The 27,754-nt window shown below is 40.5% G+C and overlaps 1 protein-coding gene across 3 annotated transcripts in view; it reads right to left on the bottom strand.

The window, feature by feature from the left end:
* Nucleotides 1-27,754, bottom strand: part of LOC121963010 (receptor tyrosine-protein kinase erbB-4) — a 312,568-nt gene that overhangs the window by 73,784 nt on the left and 211,030 nt on the right. For all 3 annotated transcript variants that reach the window (XM_088074549.1, XM_042513368.2, XM_088074550.1), the window contains exons 5-15: nucleotides 26,005-26,070; nucleotides 23,711-23,829; nucleotides 22,871-23,012; nucleotides 20,680-20,793; nucleotides 17,694-17,820; nucleotides 16,369-16,442; nucleotides 15,466-15,556; nucleotides 13,295-13,500; nucleotides 10,996-11,128; nucleotides 3,995-4,088; nucleotides 765-919 (exon numbers count right to left, since the gene is read on the bottom strand). In XM_088074549.1, coding sequence (XP_087930675.1) covers nucleotides 765-919; nucleotides 3,995-4,088; nucleotides 10,996-11,128; nucleotides 13,295-13,500; nucleotides 15,466-15,556; nucleotides 16,369-16,442; nucleotides 17,694-17,820; nucleotides 20,680-20,793; nucleotides 22,871-23,012; nucleotides 23,711-23,829; nucleotides 26,005-26,070 — 1,321 coding nt within the window. The remainder of the gene's footprint in view (nucleotides 1-764; nucleotides 920-3,994; nucleotides 4,089-10,995; nucleotides 11,129-13,294; nucleotides 13,501-15,465; nucleotides 15,557-16,368; nucleotides 16,443-17,693; nucleotides 17,821-20,679; nucleotides 20,794-22,870; nucleotides 23,013-23,710; nucleotides 23,830-26,004; nucleotides 26,071-27,754) is intronic.

Below are 27,754 nucleotides of genomic sequence, written 5' to 3'. Positions count from 1 at the left end.
AAAAATATTTTTTTGTATTTCCCCATGACTCAAGTCAACTCCAAAATGCAATGAGTTTTTACATGGCCATGTTAATCAAATATCCTGAACAGTAAACATAACCTTCTTGGCAGAGTTAACGAAGCAAATTTTGATCTTTTGGATCTCCAGTGCATATACAGTATTATGCTGCAGAGATGAGAATTATTTTCTAATAATTTTATGCCCATCTGGAGCTCCTGGGATCAACTTATGTCCCAGCAAATGTTTTGATTTCTGACTTCCTATGTTAGATGCTTTTTATTCGAGCCAAAAACATGTATTTTTCTATAGAACCTCTTCTACATACTGCTATACTTGCAACCTTCCCTTTCTGTCTTCCTTATCTCACATTTTCACGGCGTACCCCACCTCCTCGGCTTCATATCTCCCCTCCAGCTAGTGTCTCTCTGCACCCACCCCTTCACTCATAGTTCATCTGCACTACACCCCACATGGCCTTCAGGGTCAATGCATTCTGCCCCTGACCGGACAGCCACCAGGAGCCAGCTACAGGTCGGGGAATCTAGCGGTCGCAAGATTAAGTCATCTTCTCTCCGTCTCTCTTTTTCTCTCTCTTCTTGGGAGAGAGCTGCCCAACTTCCAAAGCAGTCTTCACCATGCTTTTAACAGCATAAAAGCGCCTAACCCAGAGGACGCCCAAGGAAGTACGAAGGCGAGCAAACACTTGAAAGAATAATTTGTATACCCAGACACACATCTTTATGTATCATCTCCTCTCTTACCCCTGGGTGCAGTTGGCATGGCAGGGATGACACTCGTTGTTGGCCTTGGCGTACTTGAAGATGAAACTGTTGGCCCCCTGCAACCCATCAGGGCACTTCTCCACACAGTTGGGTCCATCTTTGAAGTGGAGGCATTTCACACACTGGTCTGGGCCCTGAGAGGAGAGCAGAACAAGGAGATGGCAGATGAGAGGGATGGGTTAGAAGGGAGGCCATGGACAAGGGATGAATAAAGAAAAAGAGGGTGCAGGAAAGAGATTTGTAAGATGTAAGAGAAAAGAAAAGCAAAGAGATGAGGAAAATTCGTAGAAGAAAAAAGAGGGTGCAGGAAAGGAATTCATAAGATTAAAAGATGTAGCAGAAAAGAATGGGCAAGAGGTGAAGGAAATAAGAAGAAAGAAAGCAAAGGCGCAGGAAAGGAATTTGTAACGTGGAAAAAATGTACAGAATGAGCAAAGGAAATTAGCAGAAAGAAAAAGAGGGAGCAGCAAAAGGATTTGTAAAATGTTGTATGATGGAAAGATGTAGAAGAAAATGTAGAAGAAAATGTAATGGGCAAAGAGGTGAAGGAAATGAGCAGAAAGAAATAAAGTTAGGGAAAGAATAGAGACAGAAAAATGTATGAGGGTAGAGAACAGAACTGAACAGAATCAAATTCAAACCTGGCGAATCATGTCAATTTGCTCACTTCCTACTATGGCTAATGTCACTGGCAGGGCCCACATGAATTCCATTCAGTGATTTATAATGTGTTGAGCAAAATTGCCAAGAGTGTATTCTGCTGCACCTCTTGTTTAAATTGGCAAAATGCATAAGAAATCATGTCATGTCATAGTGTGGCGCATTGAATGTGATGGAGGAGATGACAAGTGGTAACTGAGCTCAGCTGCAGCCAGATCATGAATAAGGAATGGCCAGCAGTGTGTGTGTGTCTATGTGTGTGTATGTGTGTGTACATGTGTGTATGACAGAAAGGAGAGTGTGTTTGGTGTTTATGTGCTTGTAGTGATGATGGTGTTGACTTAAGTGCAATACAAGTGTGTGAACTTAAAAAGATTGGTGTGTGTATGCAAGAGTTGTTTTCAAGAGGCGCTGTTGTATTCCGGGCGCTGGGAGTTTCAGTGCTGCGCTCTGTTGCTAATGACGACCACAGTGACCTGACGGACAGCTCTTCACAGTTTGACACATCGAGACACACGCCATCAATAAACATTATTCTCACTTTGCATGTTTGTGTGTATGCATGTGTGTGCACCAGTGCAGACGCATACAGATGTCGGAATGCATTCGAGTATGTCCGTGTGCACCGTATGCATGTGTATTTGTGTGTGAGAGCGCCTGTGGATGATTGACTCCGGTGTTATTTACTACTCAACTGTGACCAGCATCTCAAAGTCAGTCGCCTCTGTGCATCCTTGAGGAGTCTCTCTTTCTCTTCATCTCTTATTCTCCCTCTCCCTCTCTGTTTCTCTCTCCAGGGACAGTCATGAAAGGTTACTCACACAACTACTAAATTCCACAAAATAAGTCATGCAGCAATACAACTTTCTATAGTGTAACACTACAAATGTAAAATTATGTATCATGGTATAGCAGACGTTCCTTTCAGCTCAAGACCCCTGAAGGATAAAGGTCAGATGTGTTAGTCTACCACACAGTGCTTTCTTACATTACTTCCCTCATAAGTTTTCAATTTAAAAACAAAGGCTAAATCAAGTCTTACCTTTTAGAAAACATTCCTCAAACTGTAGAAAATATACATTTGTTGGGAACTATTTTCAACTGCGGTTTATTATCCAGTCGGTGCAGTAGTCAGTTTTTGTGGCAACAGTACTATGTCACTACTAGACCAGTATAGGATTTAGGGGATATACTGGCAGAAACAAATGCAATAATCATAATTGTGTTTTTATTAGTATTTGATCATCTTTAACCATGATTTCCATTAGTCTCTGAAGTCCTAAAAAAATAGACATACATAGACAAAGAGGACTTGGATTCCTATGTTTTGTGCAAGAGTTAAGGTACTTTTGATATATTTTTTTAACTTAACGAGCAATGAGACAAATTTCGGTATCGTTAGTGTTCTGGTATCAAATTGTAGTCAGTTTGTAGTCCAGACAGCATTGACCAGTCCCATGTAAGCAGGAGGTTAATAGTCTTTTTGGGGAGGTAGAATGCATTGGCTGAAATGCAATCTTGGAACCAACCTGCTGTGGTCTGACGACAACTTAGTCTTATATTAGCTTTTCTTTTAATGTTTTTTCCATTCAAATACAGATATCTGTTTATACAGATTAGCCAAAATGACAGCCACATGAAACAGGAAGTTTTTGCCAAGATATCAGCTGGATATATTGGATCAGCCTGAAATATTGGTCCCCACAGCCTTTATCGTCTTCAGACATTTTCCGATGGGTTTTGGAGATTGGTGGGAACCCTGCCTAAAACTAAAAACTGCTGTGTTTTTGTTAACTTGCAATGAGCCCTTTCAACATCAATCCAGAACAGACAAACCAAACACTGGCTCTAGAGAGGGTCATTGTCGTTGTCATGTTAGAGTGGCAGCTTGACTTTGGTGCTGCAAATGCAACTGAAGGCCACCATTGGTTCTCTTTCAGGCTTTGTAAGGAAGGGGTATACATTTGGTTGCAATCTGTGATCTCACTGCCAGATGCCACTGAATCCTACATGCTGGTCCTTTAACTCAAAATAAACTACAGTGCCCGAGTTTATCGTAATAGGGCTCATTCATGTATTTTTTTTCTTTTAGACGCAAGTTTTTTGTGCATTTATGTGCATTTCTACAGATATTTAAAGGGAAATTTTAACATATTGGAGAGCTGTGGTTTGATCACATCTGAGACTTTAAAAGTGACTTTACGTGAAGGTCAGAAACTAATCTCATTTCGCTGTTTTGAGTGTATGTGTGTGTGTGTGCTTGCCAAAAGCATGCCTCCTAAAGTAGCCACGGTAGTTTATCATTCCTCCCATTAACCTACCATTCACCTTTGCAAACACAGCACTTATATCTTCGGAAATCCTGTGTGCAAAACAGATGGACTCCCACAAAATAAGTTGGAAATCCACTTTAGCACAACGCAAGATATGAGGCTATCTTGAACAGAAAAATGAGAGCAGTGCTTTTAATCTAAAAGTGAATAGTCTACCTCACGAAAGTATCTTTGAAGGGAGAAAGAAGTTTGAGGGCATCTGAAGTGGATTCTTACCTGGCCGAGGCATGTCATGGTGTTCCCATCCATCTTCTCACACTGGCTATCACACTCCAGGCACACTGATCCATTGGCAAATTCACGCATTTCCCTGAAATAGATAGTGAAATTGAGATGGAGGTGCATGTATTATAGATTTGAGGGTGTACGAGTATTGAAATATTGATTAAGAGCCTGTTGAGGGTGGATTTTGGAGTATGCGGTGCGTATAAGCTGTACATAGAAGGCTTTTGATTTTCAAACCAACATGTGATTCGGCATCAAGAAAGCAAGGTTAAAGCCTTATTTACTCGTGCCCATCCCCTCGATTCCTACTTGTACTGACTGCTGGAGTGCCCTCTGGTAGAGGCGCACGCAGGGCAGCTCGCTGCCTAAGACTATTTGATCAAGTTAAAGGCTTAGTATGGTCAATATGCTAACAGAGAAGGCCCATGAATAATGAACAGCTTTTTAAATCATGGGCAAACATGAGGGGATGTGTGGAGGAAGGAGGGAGTGAGGAGAGCTGGTGGGAGGGAATGAGAAAAGGGAAGGATGGCATGAGAGGCCAGGGAGAGGGCACGGACAGAAGTCGGCTTTGGATAGGTTGAAGGGGAGGTGCAGAAGGAGGGAGAAGAAAAATGTAAGGGCAGGCAAGCACAGAAGAAGAAAAAGCCAAGAAAAATGTTCATCCTCTAATCAAATCTGAGAATCATTGCAATTTGTGCTGCTAGCCGGAGCTCGACCATATTCTTTATATAGTCAGTTAGAGCAATGCGTGTTGTTCATGATGGTTTTGTTTTTCCACTTAGACTTCTCAAGAAAAACAGGCAAACAATCGAGCTCAATATTGGGTTTATATACTGCAATCACACCAACGGGAGCTGCACAGTGCCTCAGGCTATACTGCTGAATCCTTATATGTGTATGTGTGTTTTTTCTGTGTGTGTACCAAATCTATAAATTTCTCTCTTTGTTTGTGTTGAAATCAGCGCATTATCTCCGTTTTTTGAAGTGGGCCGTCTCTGGCGAGCAGAGCATGGCTGCTGTCAATAACAACCGCTGCCGATCAAAAACACTTTTCACATCAGAGGGATCGATGAGCTGATGCAGAGAACAGACGTCCTCAGAGGAGGATTCACCCAGTTACAAACAAGCCGCCTTTCTCACAGAGGCGAGATAATGAGAGGGACTCTGTGCGCGTTTTGTTTGTATTTGCATGGGATGCTACTAGGGTGGAATAAAGATTCAACAGATTCCTCCTTCTTGTGAGATGTTTTTTTTGTGATCTTGAACTCTAAAATTCGGATCTCCTGCGGGTATGTGTGTTTTATGCATTTTCATGTGGTGAATATTATATGCTTTTTAGATTTGGTGGTTCTAAAAGCTGCAAAACAGACATTCAGACACTCCCGAGTTTCTGCGTTCACATTACAGGGCAATGAAAGAGGAGATAAAATACTAAATTTCCCTTTTTCCGAGCCTTAATGTCGACGCGTTTTCAATGGTCCTAATGGTTCGGCATGTTCACAGAAGTTCGTCTCAACCATCCAAACATACAGTATCACAGAGTGTCCTTTTATTAATAATGCTTTCGCTGGACTCAAAGGAAACTCCCCTTGCTCTCTTTACATTTCTCCCTCGTCTTTCTTTCCCTTGTTCCAAAATAAATTAGATTTCTCTCCTGGAAGCTCTGTCCGGGGGAATCCTTTAGAAAAGGGTCCAGGCAGAGGAGAGATATCTCTTTTGTTGGTTGAGGAAGAAAAAAATACATGGAGGAGAATGGGTGAGAGACAAAGACCTCTGCAGCGGTGCTCTCCAGGGTCATTTCCATTCCGTCAAAGCCGTTCCTCCTGATTGGCCCCCTTCACGGCTGGAAGTGTGTGCCAAGGCCCCATCGGGGGATGGCCTGATGGGGGATTAGCCCTGTTTTAGCAAGAATTTAAGCAGGACTGTGGCTACTATTCAGACCTCCAAACCTCCAGCAAACCAAAGCATGGCCAACCCACCAGAGCAACTTTTTTAATTAAACACTTTCAACGCCTTCCTAATCCGCTTCCTTCCTCTTCCTCCAACCCCAGTGGACGCCATCTCAGACGTTTTCTTCTCCCCTCTCGCACTCCTTTGCTCCTCCTTTGTTTTATTCAACAGACGTAGAAACTAAAGGGAATTAAAGCCTTTCCTCATTAAGAATGGAGACATATAACGAGGGGCGAGCTGGAGAATCTTAAGGTTTAAAATCACCAACCTGGAAACATATCTAATGAGCCATCACCAAATTATGTAGAGATATACAGACAAAAAACAACTGACTCAGAACAAAGGATGATATTACGCTAATCCGTGCTATATACAGTAGAAACCCAAATACAGTAACTAAATCCAAACATTCCTTAAACTAAGATATCTCTAAAACAGGAAACTGTATGCAAACTAACAATCTATGCAGATGATACCATGCTGTTACCAAACACAACCGTTAACACTTACAAGCATAGTTATTAGCTTGGTCGTTCTCATTGTATAACTGAAAACAATATAATATACTCCTATGTATGCATTTTACAACACCTGACGAGACAAAACTTCTCTGATGCAATCGTCAGAGGCAATTACTTAGTGTGATGTCGAAAATAAATAGTTGGTAAACTTTTCTTTATTTTTGCCTCACAAGAAAAAAAGTCCAAATGTTGAGAATGAAGTTGACATTTTAAGATGTAAGTTGAACTTTTGAGAATATGTCAGACAACAACCATTAGAGCATATGGCTACCTCTATGAAACACCTGATGTAAATGAACTGGTCAAATTGTATTTTGGAAACAGTTTAAGTAACAAGGAAATCATTTCTCTTTTTGTGCATAAATACAGCGTGGCAGTAAATTGCAACACTTGAAGAGACTGTAATGGGAGACTGTGTCTGTTCAGAAGAGATCAGACTACTAGAAGATGTGGCCACATTTTTGCAAACTAAAATAGCTGGTAATGGACATATGCAACAGTAGTGTTAGTTACACCTGTGTGCAATAAAGCGAGTATATAAGACACAAATTTGATGGACGAGAGGAGTTAACTTTATTCTTAACATTTCAACTTTATCGTTGTAGTATTTCAACCCTTTTCTCAACATCTTAACTTCATTTAACATTTTGACTTTATTTTAAAAATACAAAAAAGAAATAAAGAAAGAAAAATCTCCCTTATCTTTTTTTTCTTTCTGTCTTATGTCTGACACTAATACTGCAAGTCTAATTTTATTCTTGATTTTAATCTTGACATTTCAATTTTATTTTCAACATTTCAGCCATTTTTGCCCGGCCCTAATAATCCTCCACAGTAATTGACCAGACTAGATTTAAACACTTTAAATGGCAGTGTTATTCAGTTCCAAACTAAAAATATCATGGCATCTAGATTGAAGATGGAGAAACTTAAAAAGTTCATGTCTGGTCTGTGTTGAAGCATGGCCCGTTTTTTTTTTTTTTTTTTCTTTACCAACTTGTAAAATAAAAAACTGCTGTAAATGTCTCCCGCTGTCTGTACTATATTAGGGTGATGTTATATTTAGACATGCAGCAGCCACCACTCATAAATCCTGAGATAAAGTTTACTATTTTATCAGTGGAGACAGTTATTGCACCAAACACTGTACCCTGTGTAACAGAGCAGGCCTGTCGTCTCTGTGTGAGACATAATGAGCACTAGGACTGTATATTTCATTCACAACAACGCTCTTATTCATAAATTGCCATAAGTATTAGTCTGCAAGTCATGATACCACTAAATCTACTAGAATTTAGTCTCTCCATTGTGCTCAAGTCATCTAGTGATCCTTGCTTGCATCTTTATGTTGATGATAAAAGGGAATAGTGGCAGGATATCAGTTTTGTTCTATGGTTAAAAGGGCTTGTTAAACCCAAATTGGACAAAACACCAGCAGATTTCATGCCTTGTCTTGGAATAAATTTAATAATCTTCTAAAGACTGAAACTTTGCTCTTTAGGGACATTTTGAGGATCTAATTTAAAGCCTTTCTGACTCACTTTCTTTTTGTTTTTCTGTCCTGTTGTTGTCTCATTCACATTGTAAACAGAGTCTGTTTTCCAATATACTCTGTCAAGATCGAAATTAAGGGTTTAGTTATGCCAGGCACACACTATAAAAGAATCAAACTGATTTTGGGCCTGACTCCCCACTCCCAACGATGGTAATTTTTTTCCCCTGATTTGCTTCGAGGTCCATCATAGCTGCATTGATTTCATATCGCAAATATTAACATATTTGACAAATGCTACAATAAGTAAGTCAGATCCACCCCTCGCTCCTCCACTGCTTCAACCTCTTGTCCAAATACTTCTGGCTCCAAAAAAACAAGATGGCGACGGGTGAAAAGCTGAACTCGAGGCTTCAAAACGGCAGTCCAGAAACCAGTGGTTGATGTAACAGTAGCCGTTATTTATACAGTCTGTGGCCCAGCTGCTAGTTTCAGGTCTTCTTTAATATAGCACAACATTCATTTTGTGAATAATGGTCTCATTTAGAGTGAAACAGATGATAAAGCAGAGTATTTTTAGGGCATTGCTACTTTGTGACTAACATATTACTCTCACAGTAACTTGTCTCCTCCTTCTCATCCACATATGGCAACTTTTGGCTCCAAAAAAACCAAGATGGTGGCCAAAATGCCAAATTTAAGGCTTAAACATGGTAGTCCACAAATCAATGGGTAACATCACAGTGGCACCCCTTCTGTTTGCAGTCGATGCACCAAGGGTATTTTTTTTTGCAGTATAACACAAGTTTTGTGCTGACTTCAGTGAGACAGAAAGCATAAAGCATTCAGGGTTTCCATCTCAATAAATCTTCCCTGTATCTGCTAAAGGTACATTGTGCTTGGCAAGTGGTGACTTGTTACACCAGGCATCCCTTCAGGTTATAGACATTTTAATTCCATAGTTCAGGCCGGCGACACAAAGCAAAAAGTGGGTCTGTCGAACATTACTCTACAGTGCATCACAGTGACTGACTGTATTTACAGTATAGGAAACAAGTGTGCTCCAGCAGCTCCCTGCCACACGCCTCATCCTCACCAGTCTTCTTCAAAGCCTCCGCTGTGAGCTGTTTTTCCAGGCAACTTCAAAGCCTCCCTCCCACTAACGGTGCCGGGAAAAAGGACCGGCAACAAGTCAACATGACCGAGGGTTGCTCGCTCTCACGCACCCTCTCTCTCAAACACATACGTGCACTCTCTCCTCTCCCCCCAGGGAGAACACAGGCTTGACATCACCGCTTGCAAGAAAGTCATATTTATCTTGTGGCAGATGCTGCTGGTACGGTCTTATTTTAGATGGATGCTTTCAAGTGGAGTGATTCACAACATCTCCACGTTCATTCAACAGAGGCACAAAAGACTGGAAACTGCATCTACAAAGAAGTGTTTCTCCCCAGGTGAGTTGGCAGTGATCTTTTTGATGCGCCTCTTGGCGGCATAAAGCAATGACCTGAATGCAATTATTCACACTGCAAACAGAACATCAGTGGATTGTGAGGACACTCTAAGGGCCTTTGTCGCAAATGTCAGTCATTTCACAGCTCAGAGCAATAAACACTCTTGTCTGTCAGCCCAAATGGGCAATTTGTAATAAAATATAATCCTTTAACAATATACTCAAATTGATTTTGGACTCCAGATGTAACGCGCAGCCAAATGTTCCTTTAACTGTTCGCGTTAACTGTTCACAGAGAGAAATTCCTTATTGGTTCATCTCATTACATTCATGCCAATCTGCAATTAGACTCTCCTCCTCCAGAGCCCTTGAGAATGCTTTGACTTAATTCTAGCGCATCAAAGCTGTTTAAATTGATTTTATTTCCTCTGCTTGTCATGTATGGCTGTTTGCAAGGGAATTAATGCAGTCTCTGCAAAGCATAATGACCTGACATTCTGGAAAATGCTCATTTTTGGGTCAGGTTTCAACATTTGTGTCAGATCAGTTCAAAGATACTACTGGAAAAAAAAATGCCCAGAATCAATCAAAATGATATTTTCAAACCCTCTTAACTGTGCAATAGAAATGGTCCATCAGTGCCAATACTGGTATTTCTGCTTATTGTGATCTTAGTTCTTGGTTCTTTAGTTCTTTAGCTCTTAGTTCTTAGATCTTTAAATGCCTCATATCCCGAAAATCTGAACAACCTAAGGTGAAAGGTTATGTAAGTCAAAAAAATTAAATAATTGATAAAAGTATTGAAATTGTTCATTCATTCATTCATTCATTCATTCAGGATTTCTAAATGTAGAAACATGATTTTTTTTCTTTTCTTCACACTCCAACAGTTATTTGAACTATCTACATTATTTAGACTTTGGGATAGTCTCATTTTTAAGAGAAGACATTGTGCCATCAATTACAAAATATACAAAAATCAGACATTTTCTCATCAACTTTTTTTGCCAAGGCTGTATAATATATATTGAAGGGGACACATCCCCCTTAATATGCATATATGCCTGACATGTATTGATAAAAAATATAAAAACTGCTTCGCTGCAGCAGATAACGACACAGTGCTGTCTGGAAAAAATAATTAGCACATGTATTCATAAATAACTGTAACAAATCGCCATTACCACTAGTGGTTCTAGTATTAAAGGGTACTTGTTTATTGCATATTTGTATAGTATACTGTGTAGCTGTATCTAGTCATGATGAATATATAATATAAGGAAATTAGTTTTTAATTTTTTCCTGATTTCCAGATTTGGTCCTCCTCAATGTTGACTTCATGGTTACGACCTTGATTTTTACACGGTTTTGCACCACACATAATGCTCCACACACACACATGATGGCACTGAAGACAGAAGCCTTAGCTTTCTGCTGCAAAAAGAATGGATGCTCCAGCTATGATGCTTATCATTTAGATCCATTTGAACATGATCATGCAAACAGTGCATGGCCATCTGTGGGACGTCGGTTTTAAAGAGTTAAAAACAGTGTTTGTGAATGTACTACTCACCCGTCAAAGAGATTGCAGGACTCCACGCAGGTGCGGCCACGCCTGAAATACCGGCAGTAGAGACACTGGTCGGGCCCTGGGCCCCAGCATCCGTCGTCCGAACACATCCGATCACACACCATTCGTTGCTGAGCTGTGGAGAAAAAGGACAAAACTTGATTTAAAAAAAAAATAATGCAGACTGTACGTGCACATAGACACACACTAGCGTAGCCTGCAGATACACACCCACACAATTTCATCTAGAGACAGGAAGTGTGTATTTGTGCTAACTTGTTACAATGTGTGTGTGTGTGTGTGTTTGAGTTGCAACAGCTGTCTATTAAAGGTCCAGTTTGTAGGATTTATGGGGCATATATTGACAGAAATGAAAAAAAAAATAATAAGTATGTTTTCTTTAGTGTACAGTCACCTGAAAATAAGAATCATTGTTTTTGTTAGCATAGAATGAGTCGTTGATATCTACACATGGAACAAAAAATAAGCAGGTGCTAGGCTAGTGGGCCGTCTGCAACAAGGTAAAAACATCTGAGAAACACTGATTTGTTTCGTGTGAAGTGAAACAGCTTTAATTTTTGTTTTAACCAGTTTTAATCACCTGACCAGTTTGTTTGGAGAGGAAGAGACCTCTGCTGATAGGATAGCCCCAAGTAAAAACTTTCTGAAACATGAACTCTGAAGGAATTCTAATTGGGGAAAGTTTCAGCTGGTTGCAATCTGCAGTTCTCAGCACGAGATGCCAATAAATTCCCTAATATTTCTCACTTTAAAGGTATCAAAAACTAGAATGACAACTGATTCATCAGTTTGAGAGGTTTTGTAAAGAAAAAAAGAGCAGTCTTTGATTCAAGCTTCTTATACACAAATATTTTCAAGTTTCTTTACTTCTCTATGACAGTTAAGGGAATATCTTTGGGTTGTACACACAAGAAAAACACGAGTATGTCATCCTGGGCTTCGTGTACAACATTTTTTAACATTTCCTGAGATTCTATTCACCAAATAACTGATTGATTCATTGAGAAAGCATTAAGCAACAGTGAGAATAATCATCAGTTGCAGCCCTAGCGCGTGTGCGTGTGCATTATTAGTATTCATTCCTTCAAGATAAGTGAGTGTTGGTACCTGTGAACATCTCAGCACATTTGTGTGTTTGTTCTGGCTGAGGGGCTGCTCAGCTGTGTGAGTAAACATTGGTATTCCCCACACCTCCACCATTAAAGACTGCCCCCAACTTGAGCTCTGAGCCCTTTTTTTCAGTCAAAACCACAACAATCAATGCTGTTCATTGGACTCGCCGTGTCCTCCATCCGGTGACTGACACCCACGTACCCTAGAGTGTCGCCCAGTGGGGGCCGAACCCTTTGTCAACAGCCGAACAGTCAATGGCAGACGGGGGGGCAGAGCCTAATGAAGAGGCCTGTGTAAGGGCCCAATCGATCGATCTCTAACACACACATACACCACACTCATTAACTGGCTAATGATATCAACTGCAGCCAGGCAGGGCTGAGAAAAACCACAGCGGTCCATGCTTTTGTATTCTAGTTACCTCTGTCTGGTTACTTAGACATAAAAACATAATTTGCAATTAATTATGGTATTTTCCTCATTGTATTGCGCCCCCCACACCCTCTCTGTCAGATATTTCTCTTTGAACAAAGCCGTGCAGTCAGTTTCCTCCATCTGCAGCTGAAGCCACATGTAGACAATTCATCGTTCCATCAGGTGTCTGCTTCCCCGTGGCTAGCAGTGAGCTTAATCCACCTCTGTGCATGACGCATTAAGCACTTTCTCACAGGGAGCTGAATAAGGGCTTTCATGGCCAAGGAGCGAGAGACACCAGTGACACAGTCGCCTTGGAAACGGGCATGTCAGTGTGTAAGGCCGGGGGTGAGTTTTGCAGAGATATGCGGGGAGTTTGGAATTAATTAGACAGCTAATATGTAAGAAAGAAAGAGAACAGGGGGACTTAATAGGTGTTTGGTTACCACCGGATGTGAATCAGGATAAAACAGTATGAGCACTGTGTGAGTGTGTATCAGTATGTGTTTCCTCTAAAATCTCCAAATTGAAAGTAATGACACAATTTCTAAAGTGGCTGGTAATCCAAATATTTTTTCAACCAAAAAGGCACCCATAAAAGTTAACTTCATGAGCGCAGTCCGATTCCAAAAAGCCATTTGTGTCCTACTTGATTACACGCATAACTTCTGCTTAGTAGCTGCTCTCATGCTAAATGAACGTGTTCCAGCTGAAACACTGTACAACCATCTACACATTGGTTTTGAAGACTTACTGCATTCCTTTGGATCTCTGTTGTTGCGGATGAGGACTTTCTGACTCGGCGTCCTGAAGAGCGACGTCCAGTTGACGGTGTTGTAGAAGCACAAGCGGCTGTTGTTGAAGATGTAAACGTTCCCGGCGCTGATCTCGTCCAGTGACTGGAACTGAAGCGAAGAGATCCAGCGCTGCTTCAAGATCAGCAGAGAAATACCACTTCCGCTGCAGGAGAAGAAGAATCAAACAGATCATGAGAAAGCATAAGGAAGCAGTGGTGAAGGAAATGAAAGAAAGGAGAAAGTGAATGTCAAAAAATGAGCAGAAATCAAAGAGAAGTTGGTTTAGGAGAAAGAGGGAAATCATGAGATAAAAAGGGTGAGAAAGACAAAAGAAAAGGGCACTGAACAAAGCAGAGGGGAGAGATCACAGACGGACAGAAGGAGAACAAGAGAAAAAAGCAGACAAAGAGAGACATGATGACACAAGAAGAGAGGAGCATGGCAGGGGAGAAGCAAAGTTTTCAAAAATTTAGGAGAAAGAACAGAATAAAGCAAAAAGAAAGAGAGGAAGATGCAGAAGGAGGTTGCTTCAGCTCTGAGTGAAACATTGCTGAGCTCCAGGCTCATCACTTGTGTTTACAAGGCGGGATCTCCCTTGACTCTGTCAGCGCTATCCCTCGGATCCGCCACTTGTAAGCGAACAGAGAAGACGTTATCAAAACAGGGCTAATCAAAGCTGCATGACAGTGGCGCTTCAAAGAGGCTCGGTACAGAGCAACATGGGCCAGCGGCTCATTAGCCCCAACAGCGGCCATCCAAATACAGGAAAATGGCAAGAGAAAGAGAGGAACATAAGGATCTTTCTGAGTGAGCACAGCTCATAACATGAGCATGTCAACTGCATAGAAATAAATAAATGGTTATTATAAAAGTTACATTAAATTGAATTCAAAGATGTGTAACTTAACGCGGAACTTATCTGACAGACTTCTGCACACCAATTCCCTATTTTACATCCAAAATTGTCTCATGTATAAAAATAAATACAATCTCATGTCGAGTGAATGACTTTTACAAACTGACTCTAAAACTTTTGTACGTCACTAAAGTTTACAGGACAAGTTTAGTTTTCTGCTGTAGTTTTTTCATACAAGCTTAGAGACTCGTTTGACCAATAATCCATGAAGAAAATGTGGTGGAAGCAAATGTCTCAAACGTTTGCAACGTGTAGAACAATGAAACACATCTGTCTCAATGTGTAAGGTTTCTGTGCATAAAGAGTTTTAGTAGATGAAGGACTGAAGAAAATGCATATGAAAAATACAGACTTGGTGTGCGAAGGACTTAAATGTGTGTTAATCGATTGGTCATTGCAGTCTTTACCTGCCTACCTACAGACAATAGAGGAAGGCCCAGAAGATCAACCTACAAATGAATCTGGAATCCTATTGGTTTTGGTTGTTTTTTTAGGATTTTAGGAGTTTTGAGTTAGAAACGTTGGAGAAATTTCATTGCAACCCAATGAATTGTCTTTATTTTCAAAATCATGGTATTTAAAATAGAAGGACGACATCACAGCTCCTCAAAAGTGAAGTCAAAACACCTTGAGCATCTCTTGTGGTTGGTTGCAGTATAGGTCATAAACCCTGCCTGCTGGATATTAGCTGATAGGATATTGGCCAAGCTAAAAGATCAAAGTGCACGTCAAATTAATTTTTTTTCAAAAATGTTTTTTGTCGCTTCTGGTATTTCTTATCAGGTTGATGTACGTTCAGGAGCTTATTCGATGCACTACAAAGCTGTATGTGCCAATACGTGTGCTCGCAGTCAATTGCGCTGCTCATTATTGGTCAGAATTTGATACAGTGGAGGTCATTACTGCAGAGACTTTAACTCAAAATGATGTTGCCAGGGCGTAATGGCAGCAGTTGTATCCAGGATATTTTGGCTTTATTACAGCGTGAGGAAGCGGAGATGTATTGTCAGTCTTTATGTACAGTCTGAAGGGGACATGTCCTCTACGTCATCCCCAAAATCTACTCCTATGTGTGCATGATCACCTGATTTTTTTTTCAGCACACGTGCAGAATGAACAGCAAGATGACCAGGAGGAGATAATCGTTAAAATTGACAAAAAGTGCATCTGATTAGAAGTGCGTCCAAGAGAGTGAAACAAAATATAACATGCCTGTAAAGAGTTCTCCCTCCGATGGTTGCCAGGCTCGAAAAGACACTCAGATCTGTCATGTTCTCAGGCCATGACTGGATGTTGAGGTAACCTAAAGAGGGGAACATTTGCTGATTAGTGAACTTATCTCTTCAAGTCTATTTTTTAATGATGAGGAGATAAAGAAAAGGGAAAAGTCAAGGGTCTACTTGATGAATGAACATAAAATTTGTGAGCAAAGAAAAGTTAAAAAAATTCTTTTGTGCCTTGATTCATTGGTCCTGGAGTTGCCCAGCCTCTGTGAACTACAAGCAAGGATCCACTCTTTGTAAAAAATGTGCTCAGAGAACACAATATACGCTAATTAAAAGAATGGATTTAATATTCTGCACAATCGGCCCGGTTGCGCTTGCCTTTAATGACAGATTACATCAAATCAAGATCTGTGGAAATGACATTAAAGGGATAGAGCAGGAAATGGCTGGGATAGAATGGCCATTGCTCTTTCTTATTGCTCGGGTTTTTCATTATGAAAATGCAGTTTCACTCCATTAGCTGTTTGGCTCAACTGCAAGTCACAGTTTAATATGACAAAAGGGTTTGTATACGAGGTACTGCTCATCCCTTAAGGCCTCTAATAGTTAATGAATAAATACACACTCATGCATGCACGCACACACAGTGGCATATTACTGTAAGCATGTGGAACTATTAGAAATACACACACACACAATAATATAATCTCCACCAGAGCACCTTTTAGAGTTCACTGACAAAAAACAGCTTCCCACTTTCTTCTTAAAGCTTTCTTTTACTGCCTCAGAGGTGACATAATTCACACACACAGACGCACACGCACACACCATATCACTATATTATTTTATCAGTCAATTTTTCCAAGGTGACCCAGTGAGGCAGTCTCACCAGTGATCTCCTTCACAGTGCGGAACACGTTAAGACGCTCAGGGTCCAAAGGTCCAATACCATGATACATGTCCCTGAAGAAAACACACAGACCAGTGAATACATCTTTTTAAAAATAATATTTATATATTGCTATAATATGACATTTTTATAAAATAGCACTTGGAAACACTGTGAACCTGAAGGCAGCACTGAGAAAATAATATTCTTCATATCAAAGTCAGAACACTCTTTCCCTCTAATGTGCTGTGTGACGTTCATAGTTACACATCATTCTTTCCTCCGAGCTTCGGGGCACTTTGACAGTGGCTTTTTGAACGAATAGAGTACATTGCTCATTGACCTCCCTGGGTCAGAGTTTCACTGACAGAGGGATGTGAATGGAGAACTGTTCGTGCACCATTCATGCTGCTCTATCCCATACAGTTGGTATGTGTGCAAGAATAATGAATAAAATAGTTTCCCTGATGTATGGTGAAAGGGGACCTACGTGCTCATTTTCAGGTTTATACTTGTACTTAGTATTTCTACTAGAACATGTTGTTAACATGTTGTATTCAAACTTTGTCTGACCCACTACATTTTAGTGCCTGTCTCTTTTAGCCTCCCTCAAGAAAATGCCCAGTCTGCTCTGACTGGTCAGTGTCTACAGGTCTTTCGCATCTAAGCATTTCTACAAGTCATTGCTAAAAAAGCTTAAAAGCAAAATGTTCCAGCAGTAGTATGATATGAAATGATACTAACATGTAGCCACATGTAGCAGCAGCCTGTGTAATAACTGTAACAGATTATAGAGGCCGTTTCTAATGTGAAAAACAAAACAAAACAACAAAAGTATCTATTATGAAAATAGATATATAGCAGCACTTTCTATTATGACAAATATTTCATGAAAGTTTTTAAACACGTCATGTTCTAGCAGGAATATGATCCAAAACTGGAAAAAATAGATTGAATGTTTGTGGTTACATGTGGTTAAATGTAGCACTGTAAGTGCATTTAACGTTAACTATCCAGCAATATGTCTTCAGTAGACAGCCATATAAAGGAATCCATCATGAGCTGACGTCAGGTTGTCTTCACAGAACAAAAGAACTGTTGGAAACAGTTCAAAACATTCTGAAGTCTTAAGTTTTTGCTCAAATAGATTTCTTTTACACATGTTTACCTCATTATTTGAAACTTTGGTCATGTTTAATATGAACATCCATTATTGCAACATTATTTAAACAACAAAATGAAAGGAAAAGCAAAATAGGTCCCCTATAAGAACAAAAAAATGGTCTCTGAAAACATTATGTGTGACATTTCAAGCCATCACTTACCCTTTAATGCCTGTTATGAGGAAGATGAGGTTGCCGTTGATTTTGGTGCAGTTGAGAAATTTATGAATATTGCTGGCATCCACTGTTTGAGCCGTCTGCAGGCTGCCCGTCCCAATGCCATCACATACTGAGAAAAACAAATGCAAACACACAATCATGCATTATTCAAAATAATTTAGTTGCTTTAGGTATGAATTACATACAGCAGTATATATATAAAAAGTGCCCTTGCACAGCATAGACCTCATTTTTATAAACTACTAAAAGCTATTTGTCACATTAATTCTTTCCACTCTTTTATGAAAATATACCCCTGCTTTGGTGCACAGGCAAGGCCACGGCCCCTCTCCATGCACTGGAATTCTTTTGATGAAAGCATGGGCCAATCCACAGCCAATTCCTCCCTATAATGAATTCATTACATCTGCATTAATTACACTTGCGGTCTGGTGTGAGCCAAGTATTTCTGACACAGGCGGAGGGGATGATGAATAAGTCTTGCATTAAGTGGTGTAACCAGTTTTTGATAGTGATTTATACCAGCCAATTCCATATCTGAAATGTTAATTTGTTATCATTTCCCCCAGTTCCTTGGGCTATTCCTCATTAACCCCTCCCTGCTGCGTGACGATGTAATCAAGAGATTAGCCAATCAATGGATGCCGCAGCCCATTCATGGAGCCTTTAGGAAAACACTTCTGTCTTCCCTCCCAAAGAGAAAGGGCAGATCAGTTACCTTTGTGAGAACAATATGATGAAGGAGCTTATCCTCTGTATTGAACTGAAGTAATGCTGTTTAATTTCACATTAGACGTTCTAGGCATTTGTCTGACACTCATATAAAATGAGTTGTAATTACTGAGCAGGTAGCAGCAGTTTCTCGTTATGGGAACATTTTGTGTTAATTAACACGTCGACAGTTGTGGGGATCAAACATGGGACCCTCCATTTATGCCACATTTGTAAAATGTATCCTCCAGTATATAATGAGTAATACAGTGGATATGAGAATGGGGCAAAATTAGGAGCATGTAGCCACAGCTCATCCCTTTAAATAATACTTAAACATCACACGGATAAAGAATATTTTCTAGTCTTAACTTCATAAATTGTAAATAAATAATACATAAGGTTTGACAAATATTTAATTGGTAACTTTGGTAGGTTTCTTTTTCTATTTTATTTTTTTAAATTCTGGACCCTAATTCCCATGTTTTTGTGAATGAGCCTAATGGGAACAACAGTTTTTTAAATTGGTCCAGTATTAAGCAAGTTGTGTGCAGCCATGTTACAGGCTGCAACATAACTATTTGGGCCATTTGTGCACAGGGAATTTATGTCCATTAGAAGTGCTTGTTTTTGCCACACACAGGCTCAGATTGTCATTGCTAGTGCCACTGTATAGAAAGGATCCCTAGAAAGGTCTTTTTGTAAAGGGTGAGATCAGTTTTGTTTAATCAGAAAAGGTCCCAAAATTGCCACTGCCAAAGCCACCAGTCTCCATTTAAATAAACTGCAATTTTATCATTGTGAAACATTTCATTCACATAAGTATCAGACAACATTATGGAAAAGATCCCTATAGAGACAAACCTCTTTGTAGCAGGCTAATGTTAATTAAGTGTGTCGATGATAAGATTATTATTTATTTAAATGTAGTCCAGTGGCTTTGGCGATAGCAATTTCATGGCAAACAAAAAGGTTCTTATTATTTACAGAAAAGTCTATCTCTGTAGATATCATTTCCATAAGGTGGCCAGACACTGACAACAACAGTCTGAGGTTTGTTTTCATTGGTCACTTGGACACAATGACATGGGAAAATAGGGGTCCAGATCGAAAAATAAAAAAAAGTTACCCCTTAATTTGCTATTAATCTGGCACAAAGTTGACAGTATTTATCTTGCTGATGGAAGCTTTAGGCAGGGAGAAACCCTAAATTACACCAGATGTATATATTTTGTAGGGTACACTAGAATACATAAATCAGCTGCAAGTATATTTAGTGCAATTTAAGAAAAGCTAAGCTGGCTCCCCTGAAAATTAATTACATTTCCTATAAAGCTTTTTAAGTAATTCTTGTGGGCTACTGTTGATCCAGGATCATCACTGTTAGCATAAAGCTATTGGATTAAAATGGTTTAACTGCATAAGCTCTTGTACATACAGTAAATGCAGTGCAGTCGGCCAGCAAGTAAGGGAAGCATCAGGAATACATATCTATATAAAACCTGATTTTCATCCCATCCAGTAGAACTTCCGCATGATACACTGAAACAGGGCCAAAGATCTGTCTGTTGTCAGTGTGTCTCTGCACTAAGACAAATTTGACAATCTCACAAGGCAACAATCACCAGATATGAGTAATGGGGCCCTCGCTGGTTCCAATGGGCAATAAAATACATCATCATTCCTAGTTTCATCAAAATTGGACCAATGATGGCGGTTAAGAGTCACTCAAAGTGTCAAACTTTGACACATACTTATAGTGTAACCATGGGACCAAACAATATGATATATGAACAGAAAATACTGACTCACTTTCCCAAGTTTTAATAAAATCACACCAGTGGTGTTTGATATATGTAACTTAAAGGGATACAAATTAAAAAATATTTTTCTTCCCTCTTACCTGTAGTGCTGTTTATCAGTCTAGATTGTTTTGGTGTTTGTTGCCAAGTGTTTCCTTCTCCCTTATATAATGGAACTAGATGGAATTCGGCCTGTGGTGCTCAAAGCACCAAAAAGTACATTTGACAAGCTCAAAAACAATGTCACTTTCCAGAAATCATGACCCGGTTACTTAAGATAATCCACAGACATTGTTGTGAGTGTGAGTGTTTCATGTAGCTAACTGTATCACCTCACAGAAGGGACAGCCTGATGTGGTATGAAGGTATGAAAAATGGATATTATAGGTCCATTTAACTGCTTAATATGTATTCCAATAAGGGCAAATGAAGGACAAATGTCATCCACAGCTTACCTTTTGGACAGATGTCAGTGCAGGGGATGCACATTTTGATGCGGTTCTCTTCCACTTCCATCTTGTTGCTGGGACATGCTCGGACACAGGAGCTGTGGTCCACCACGAAATTATCTGACAACAACACAAAGAGAATGCTAGTGTTAGCTGACTTCAGGTGTTTCATGGTGCAGATGCTGTCCTAATAAATGGTATCACATTTCATTTTTTAATGATATTACAATGCAGAATCATAAAAATCAAAGTGTACCATTTACTAGAAGAACAGTTTCCTCGAAAAGAGGACCTTTCGTAATGGCGAGAAATTGATTGTATTTTAATCACGTTTGTATAATGATCAAAACTAATGGTCTAGGGCTATATTGCTCAGGAAGAACCATGAATCAAATTAGTACTTGGGAGCGGCAGTGGAAAAGTGCGACTGGTGTATGCTCATTTGATGATCAGTGGGACTTGAATATGCAATCTGTTGACGTAGCTTGACTTTTAATGCATGCTCGCAGAATTACTGCTGCACTCTGAATCTGTATCTGAGAAAGAAAGAACTACGGTTTCTTTTCAGCTGCCAGAAGCCGAAACAGATGGCATGACAACGAGTTGATTGAGATGCGCAATTTATTTATGTTTGAGTAATTTATCTTGACTTGAAATAATTGTCTGGAGTCTTATTTCAGGATGGATAGAGGATAAATGCTTCTTCAATGGACAACAGTTCCCAGTCTATAAAACTTAATTATGAGCATCATTATGAGCATCTGTGTTCTTGCAGTGTAATGTTACAGGAGCTATATCTACTTGCAGAAGCTTGGATGTGCATTAAAGAAATACTTTGCCATTTTCAACCAGCTTTGTATGAAAACAAAGTAGGCAGTATGTGTAGATAGACTGGGTTCCCTTCATGTCACCAGTGCCTAAATATTCCTACTTCCTCCCCCGTGAAACTTCATTAGATGACGTAAAATTCATCATCTGGTGGCTTTTCACTGGCTCTCCTAGGCAATTGATCGAACTTCAGACTGTACTTTCGTATTTTTCGTATTGTTAGGCACCGTGGACACAAATTAAATAGAGGCAGTTCAAGAGACAGGAGCCCCCTCCCACCCCCCCACCCCCACCCCTCTCTCTTTCTCTTTCAAAATCAGACCGAAATCCATTTCACTCTTTTTAGAAACATGTTTTAGTGCCTTGTTTAGCTAATAGTGTAAGTTTGACAACAGTAATTGGGCACCATACTGCTACCTGCACAGTGAAAACAGAGGCCATACAAAAAGGTAAAGCTAAGCAGCACTGATCAAATATAAACCCAGATTCTGTAACTGCGTTTCTTATTTCTGGCCTCGAAATTATTTCAGAAACATGTTTTAACCATCTTGTTCTTATTCTGAGGTTGTCAAATGCTGCAGCTTTGTCAGTGATTTTGGCAAAAGATACCTACGCAAAAAAGCCATCATCATAGTGGTACAAAACGCCACCAGGCTGCATCAGTTTGCAACACAGCTGGACAGAACCTTGGCGGTGTTATGATGAGCCACCAGTCAGCTGCAAGGCACCTGTTAATATGATACAGTTACAAGACAATTTAAGGAGCTCTAAGGTCTTTATAGGGTAGGCAGAAGGGGTGGTGGACTAGTCCAACAAACCTTGGCATTCCACCGGGGAGCCTGGTGTTCGCTAACCATATGAATGTAGAGCCAAATCATGATATTTTTTTCAAAAAACGAACCGCATACTGGTTGCCTAAACCCAACCGACCATGCCTTTGACATTTTGTTGGTTGCTGTATCCCAAACTGTCAGCAGCAAACGCAAGAGGATACCAAGAGTGTAATATGTTGACTCCTCTGACAAAGCAGCAATATGTGATGCCTTAGGATGAGAATGTGTTGTTTTAGCTTACTATTGAATTGTCATACAAGATCATTTGTTACCAGCCGGCTGCCATTGTACTGAATGGATGACTTTGCATTGTATTAACCACCAGTTGGAGCATTTATTGGTGTGGTAAGGTGTAGTGCATTTTAGTAGTTGTACGTTACCTCTTGAGCAAAAGCAAATGCCACAGTCCTTTTCCTCTTTCCTTCTCTGCTCATGTAGCACCAATTTCGAAATGTGTGCCTTTCTACTGCATAAACTGCCCAGTTTTTCATGAGGACCCTGTATGTATCAGTGAAACACTTCTTTAACCAACTTACGTGGGCATTTCTTGACACAAAAGGCTCCATAGGTGTACTTGGCTCTGGGGTTGTGCTCCAGCTGAAAAGACGTGGGGTTGTACACAAATGGCTGAGGGCACTGGGTCACACAGGCTCCGCTGTCGTTGAAATTGGTGCAAGCCTTCAGAGAGCACATAATCACAGTCAGGATATCAGCCAGACTTCCCATGGGGGTGTGCGGAGTGAACACAGCGAGGTAAAGCAAGGGTGATTTTCTCACTGCGAGTATTACAGCAGCATTTCATTTTTACGCCGGATTGCGACATGCGGACCGGCAGCCGCCCCTTGTCTCTCCAAATGCCAAATGGGAGAAAAATTGGAGCCATTGATCCACAGCCATGATGTAAATGGTGAAATGTTTTCCCATAAACCTCTTAAGTGTTTTTGTCGTCTGTGGCCACAGGCTGAAACGGCGGTAATTGAATTGGATGAGCCTTTCTGTGAATTACAACTACAATATCGTCTCTGTCAGCGAGTGCCTGCGCTGCCGTGCGCGAGTTTGCGAAATAGGAAGAAGTCGAGGTGATAAAAGGGATACTAATTGGAACACTGAATCACCAATTTGTTCTTTGAGGAGCGCCGCTGCAGAAGAGTTTTACAGCTCCCCGTAAAATGACAAACAATTTATCAGACGGTAAACAAAGTGGATCATTTTCGGGTGGGTGAGGATGACAAACAGATGTTGCACAAAAGACGATGAAGGATGATGAAGAGGAAAGAGGTTAGAGCTTTTTTTTGGACCTAGTATTGTGAGAAAGTAGAAGATAGAAGAAAGTTAAGGAAAAGAAAGGAGTGATAAAGAGCGTGTTGGTGACGTACGAAGCAGTCCGTGTCCTTGGGGCCCGAGCAGCCGCCGGCACACTCGCGATGGCAGCAGTCACTGACGTAGGGCCCGAAGCATCGACCGTCACACTGCTCTGCACACACCGTCTTTGTCACTGCCAAGGAAATGAGAAGAAATTTTAAAGGTCTGACACACACACACACACACACACACACACACACACACACACACACACACACACACACACACACACCTATTAAAATAGACAATACCACCACCCTCAACCTTCCTCTCGCACAAACATTGTCTGATGTGGAATTCAGGCAGAAACAAATGAGGGGCTGCTGCAACCTAAAGGTTAGACGAGTGGGTTTGCGACCACGAGGTCACAGGCTTGGACGCCCAGACGGACTTTAAAAACAGGGAGCACTGTCTCCGCTCTTAACAGCTGCTCTGGAGGTGCCCTTGAACAAGGCTCTTATCCTCCAACCCGCTCCAGCAGCTGAAAACTGCGCTTGGCAGCTCCCAGGTACGCATCTGAAATTTCTGGAGTGGGCTCAATTGGTTTCCCCTGGATAAATAAAGTTTGGAAAAAAAAAAAAAAAGTTCACGGACCTCACTGATTCACCATATCTGTGTTTATACAATGAGTGTTTTCTGCCAAGTGGACCGATTGGCCAAAGACACCTTCCAACTGTGCTGATAATTCCCAGAAAGCCTGGCTTTATTTGTTGGGATGCCAGCTCTTGTAGTAACCAGGGAAATATTAACTCCTCTTCCTGCGTTTTTACTGCAAAACTACTTTGACGGATGCTGCATTAGTCTGTGTTATTAGTGTGGTACAAATACTTGGATGCAGCTCCTACCTATTGCATCAAAGTCGCTCCAATACTTGTGCTAAAGAAGAGCCTCCCACATATTATTGGTACAGTAGGAGATAAAGCAGCCAGCAAGTCAGCAGGAGCTTGAAGCTGAGGCATTAAAAACTGCTGTGCTCACTCTCTGCTGTGTTGGGAACATAATGATGCAGCAGTGAAAAAAACAATAAGGCCCTGTAGTCTATTAGTCTGTGTTAGTCTGAGAAAAACAGGCCAGTTCCTCTCTAGGATTTGACAACACAAGTTGAACAGCGGAACTGCAATTACAGACATTTCTCCTTCTTTTTCTCTCTTCCTCTTTTGTCTCACTGTTGTTTTTTCATCACTTCTTTAAGGCCATCAAATCTCCCCTCTCTGCAGCTACATAAAAACTGTATCATTAAAGAAAAGTTAGGTCCTTGCCACATTTATTATTCAACTTCTTGAGCAAGATTTTGGTCTTTGAGGTCAATAAAATAATAATGAGAAAAAGCTTAAATCAAATGTGTACCCAAGTGCTCCCACAGCCCCAAAATATTAAATCAGTATCAAAACAGATTATAGCAGATTATAGATTATTTTAAATCAGACTGTACAGAATCCTCAATTTTCTCTCATTATTAAGTAAATACAGTGGGTCACTCTGCCACAGACTGATGACTGATTTAACAGTATTTCACCAGCCTAGACTTCAACATCTAGGCTTCGCAGCGCACGTATCGTGTTATCGCAGTGTATCATGTCGCATCATGCAAATTTGTTGACTCTTTCCAAAAATGAATGCACATGACTAAAGAATAAATAACAAAACAGTACATTAACAGGGGAAATCAAAAGGAAAACAAAAGTTATAGACCGAAATGGTGTAGGTTGAAGTTAATTATACCTACCATTTTTACTTTGCATTTTCTCATAAGTAACTCATTAACTACTAGAGAAAGAAATAGTTGTGCGGAAAATCACTTATTCCCTTCTTTGCAAAGTGAGTAGGAAATATTGATTTGATCATTAAGGGAAATTAATATTTTTGGATTTTTATTTTTCCATTGCTTTTTACTGGAATTAAACTTCCTTTGACCAACCCAAACAGCTGTCTTCAACTTTGATAAAGACCGAAAGTGACGGGATTGGTTCTTGGGTTTGTGTCTGAATTTCCAGTTTTCACAGTTCCAAGGTTGAAATGCTCAGCTATCATAGTGACTGCTTCTTTCACTCATGATATACCTTACAAATAATAATAATTAAAAAAAAGACCATATACACCATATTAACAAGGTTAACTTCCCTTTCACTAGAGTGGTCTTTACGAAGAAAATCTAACAATACCTGTAAAGGTAAAATGTACACTGTGCAAGGTAGAATTATTAATAATTTTTTAAAACATAGTTTTAAAAACAAAGTTTTAAAAAATGCAGTCAAAGTTTTTGGTTGGTGGTTTTCCAGAGCTACTGGTGGTGTGTGTGCATACTCACAGGTTTGGCACTGGTCTTCCTGATTGCCCCAGCAGCGTCCGTTACATGAGCGATGACAGCGTCTACCTGCAGAACAGACACATGTACACATTCATTTTAATTTATTTTACTTTACTCACTTTTGGGGAAATTAAACAGACTTACATGCATTTCTGGAGTCATACCCTAATCCTAACCTTAAACACCAACCCCAAAACAAGCTTTTCAGGTCAAAAGATGTATCCCCAGTATACTGGTCTTGAATTTGGTGGTTTTCCCTGAAGATAACTTATGTCATACCCCTCCACACACACATCAAACAACTCCTCAGCAAACTTAAGATGTAGTTTTGACACAACCACATCAAGCCACAGCCCCCTCAAACACCAAACGCCTAATCGTCCAGTCACGCACACACTTAGAGCTTCCCCCGACTAGTGACAGATCTGTTGAAATCTCCTACGCTCATCTGACAATAGACCCAGAGCCATTGTGGCGACTTGTGGCCTGTAGAAAAACACAAGCGTGAAAGACAGGCTTCTACTCCCTTCCATCAGGCACTTGCACAGGCAAAGTGGGACCTGACAGAACACTAACAGCCTTCATCTGCCAGTGGCCCATCATCAAGACTTAATTGACTATGGGTTAATTGCAGAGTAAGAGGAATAGTACAGCAGATTGTCACCCGGCCCCTTCAACCACTCCCACCGTGGGGTTGTTAATGTTAAATACTAACTACGGCTTGGCAAAGGGCCCCAATTTGGCAACCTCAACTCCCACTCGCTCTCTTGTCATTTTTTTGGCCCACCTCCTCTGTTCTTTGCTGCTGTGCATCCTCCTCCTCCTCCATCAGTGCTATCTAATCAGCACAATAAATGTGTGTTTTACACATATTTTACTTAAAAAGTGTCCTCTCAAACCTTTAATTTCGAGTAACCAGCTTTGCACGACGTCTAACTCCCTGCTGATGACAACACTGTGTAAGTTCTGCTCAGGCAAAGAAAGGTCATGTGCCTCTTATCAAAGAGACTCTCCACATTTCCCCCATTGTCTTTGCTCCCTATTTGGCGCCTCAGCTGTCCCTATCGTTCACCCTGACATGTTTTGATACAGAGGGCACGAAGAAACTTCTACGTCTCCTCCTTCAAATGAGCAAGAGGCTTGTCCATATATGTGCAGAAAAGTTTGAGAGAGTCTGTCTTTAACAGCCAGTTCTTCTGACACAGAATATCCGCCGGATAGTGACGCCTGTTATGTCCAAAGCAGGGGGAGCCGAGGGACTGCGGGGACCACAGAGAGGGGGGCACCAGGGGAAGTGGGCAGCTTCAAACCAGCTGTCAGATTCACTGAAATTTTAAAAGAGCACAGCAGACAGCAGCTCCATGGGCCTCGCTGCGGAGCTGCTACCATACCACTACAATGGAAAGGTTCACACATTGATCTAACACTATGTGATTTCGCTTCCAAATGACCGCCAGGCAAACGGAATGAATAAAAAGGGATAGGGCATGACTGCTGCTGGTGATGTGTGTGTGTGTGTGTGTGTGTGTGTGTGTGTGTGTGTGTGTACTTCTATAGCATGTTGGCATGCAGTCTGCCTTCAATATCAGGCTGGGCAATAAGGTGAAAATCAAACATCATGATATTCTTTATCAAATACCTCAATATTGATAATTTAACAAGGTATTTGAAAAAAAACATCAGTAATATGGGTTTATATAGGCATTACAAAATAACATTCAAGGACAGTTATTTTTCCAGCACTATTTTT

This window comes from Plectropomus leopardus, chromosome 24 (assembly GCF_026936395.1).
Source record: "Plectropomus leopardus strain MGB_pleo_1.0 chromosome 24, ASM2693639v1, whole genome shotgun sequence".
Lineage (NCBI taxonomy): Eukaryota > Metazoa > Chordata > Actinopteri > Perciformes > Serranidae > Plectropomus > Plectropomus leopardus.
The sequence above is the reverse complement of the archived record's forward strand: the minus strand, read 5'-3'. Positions and strand labels throughout refer to the sequence as shown.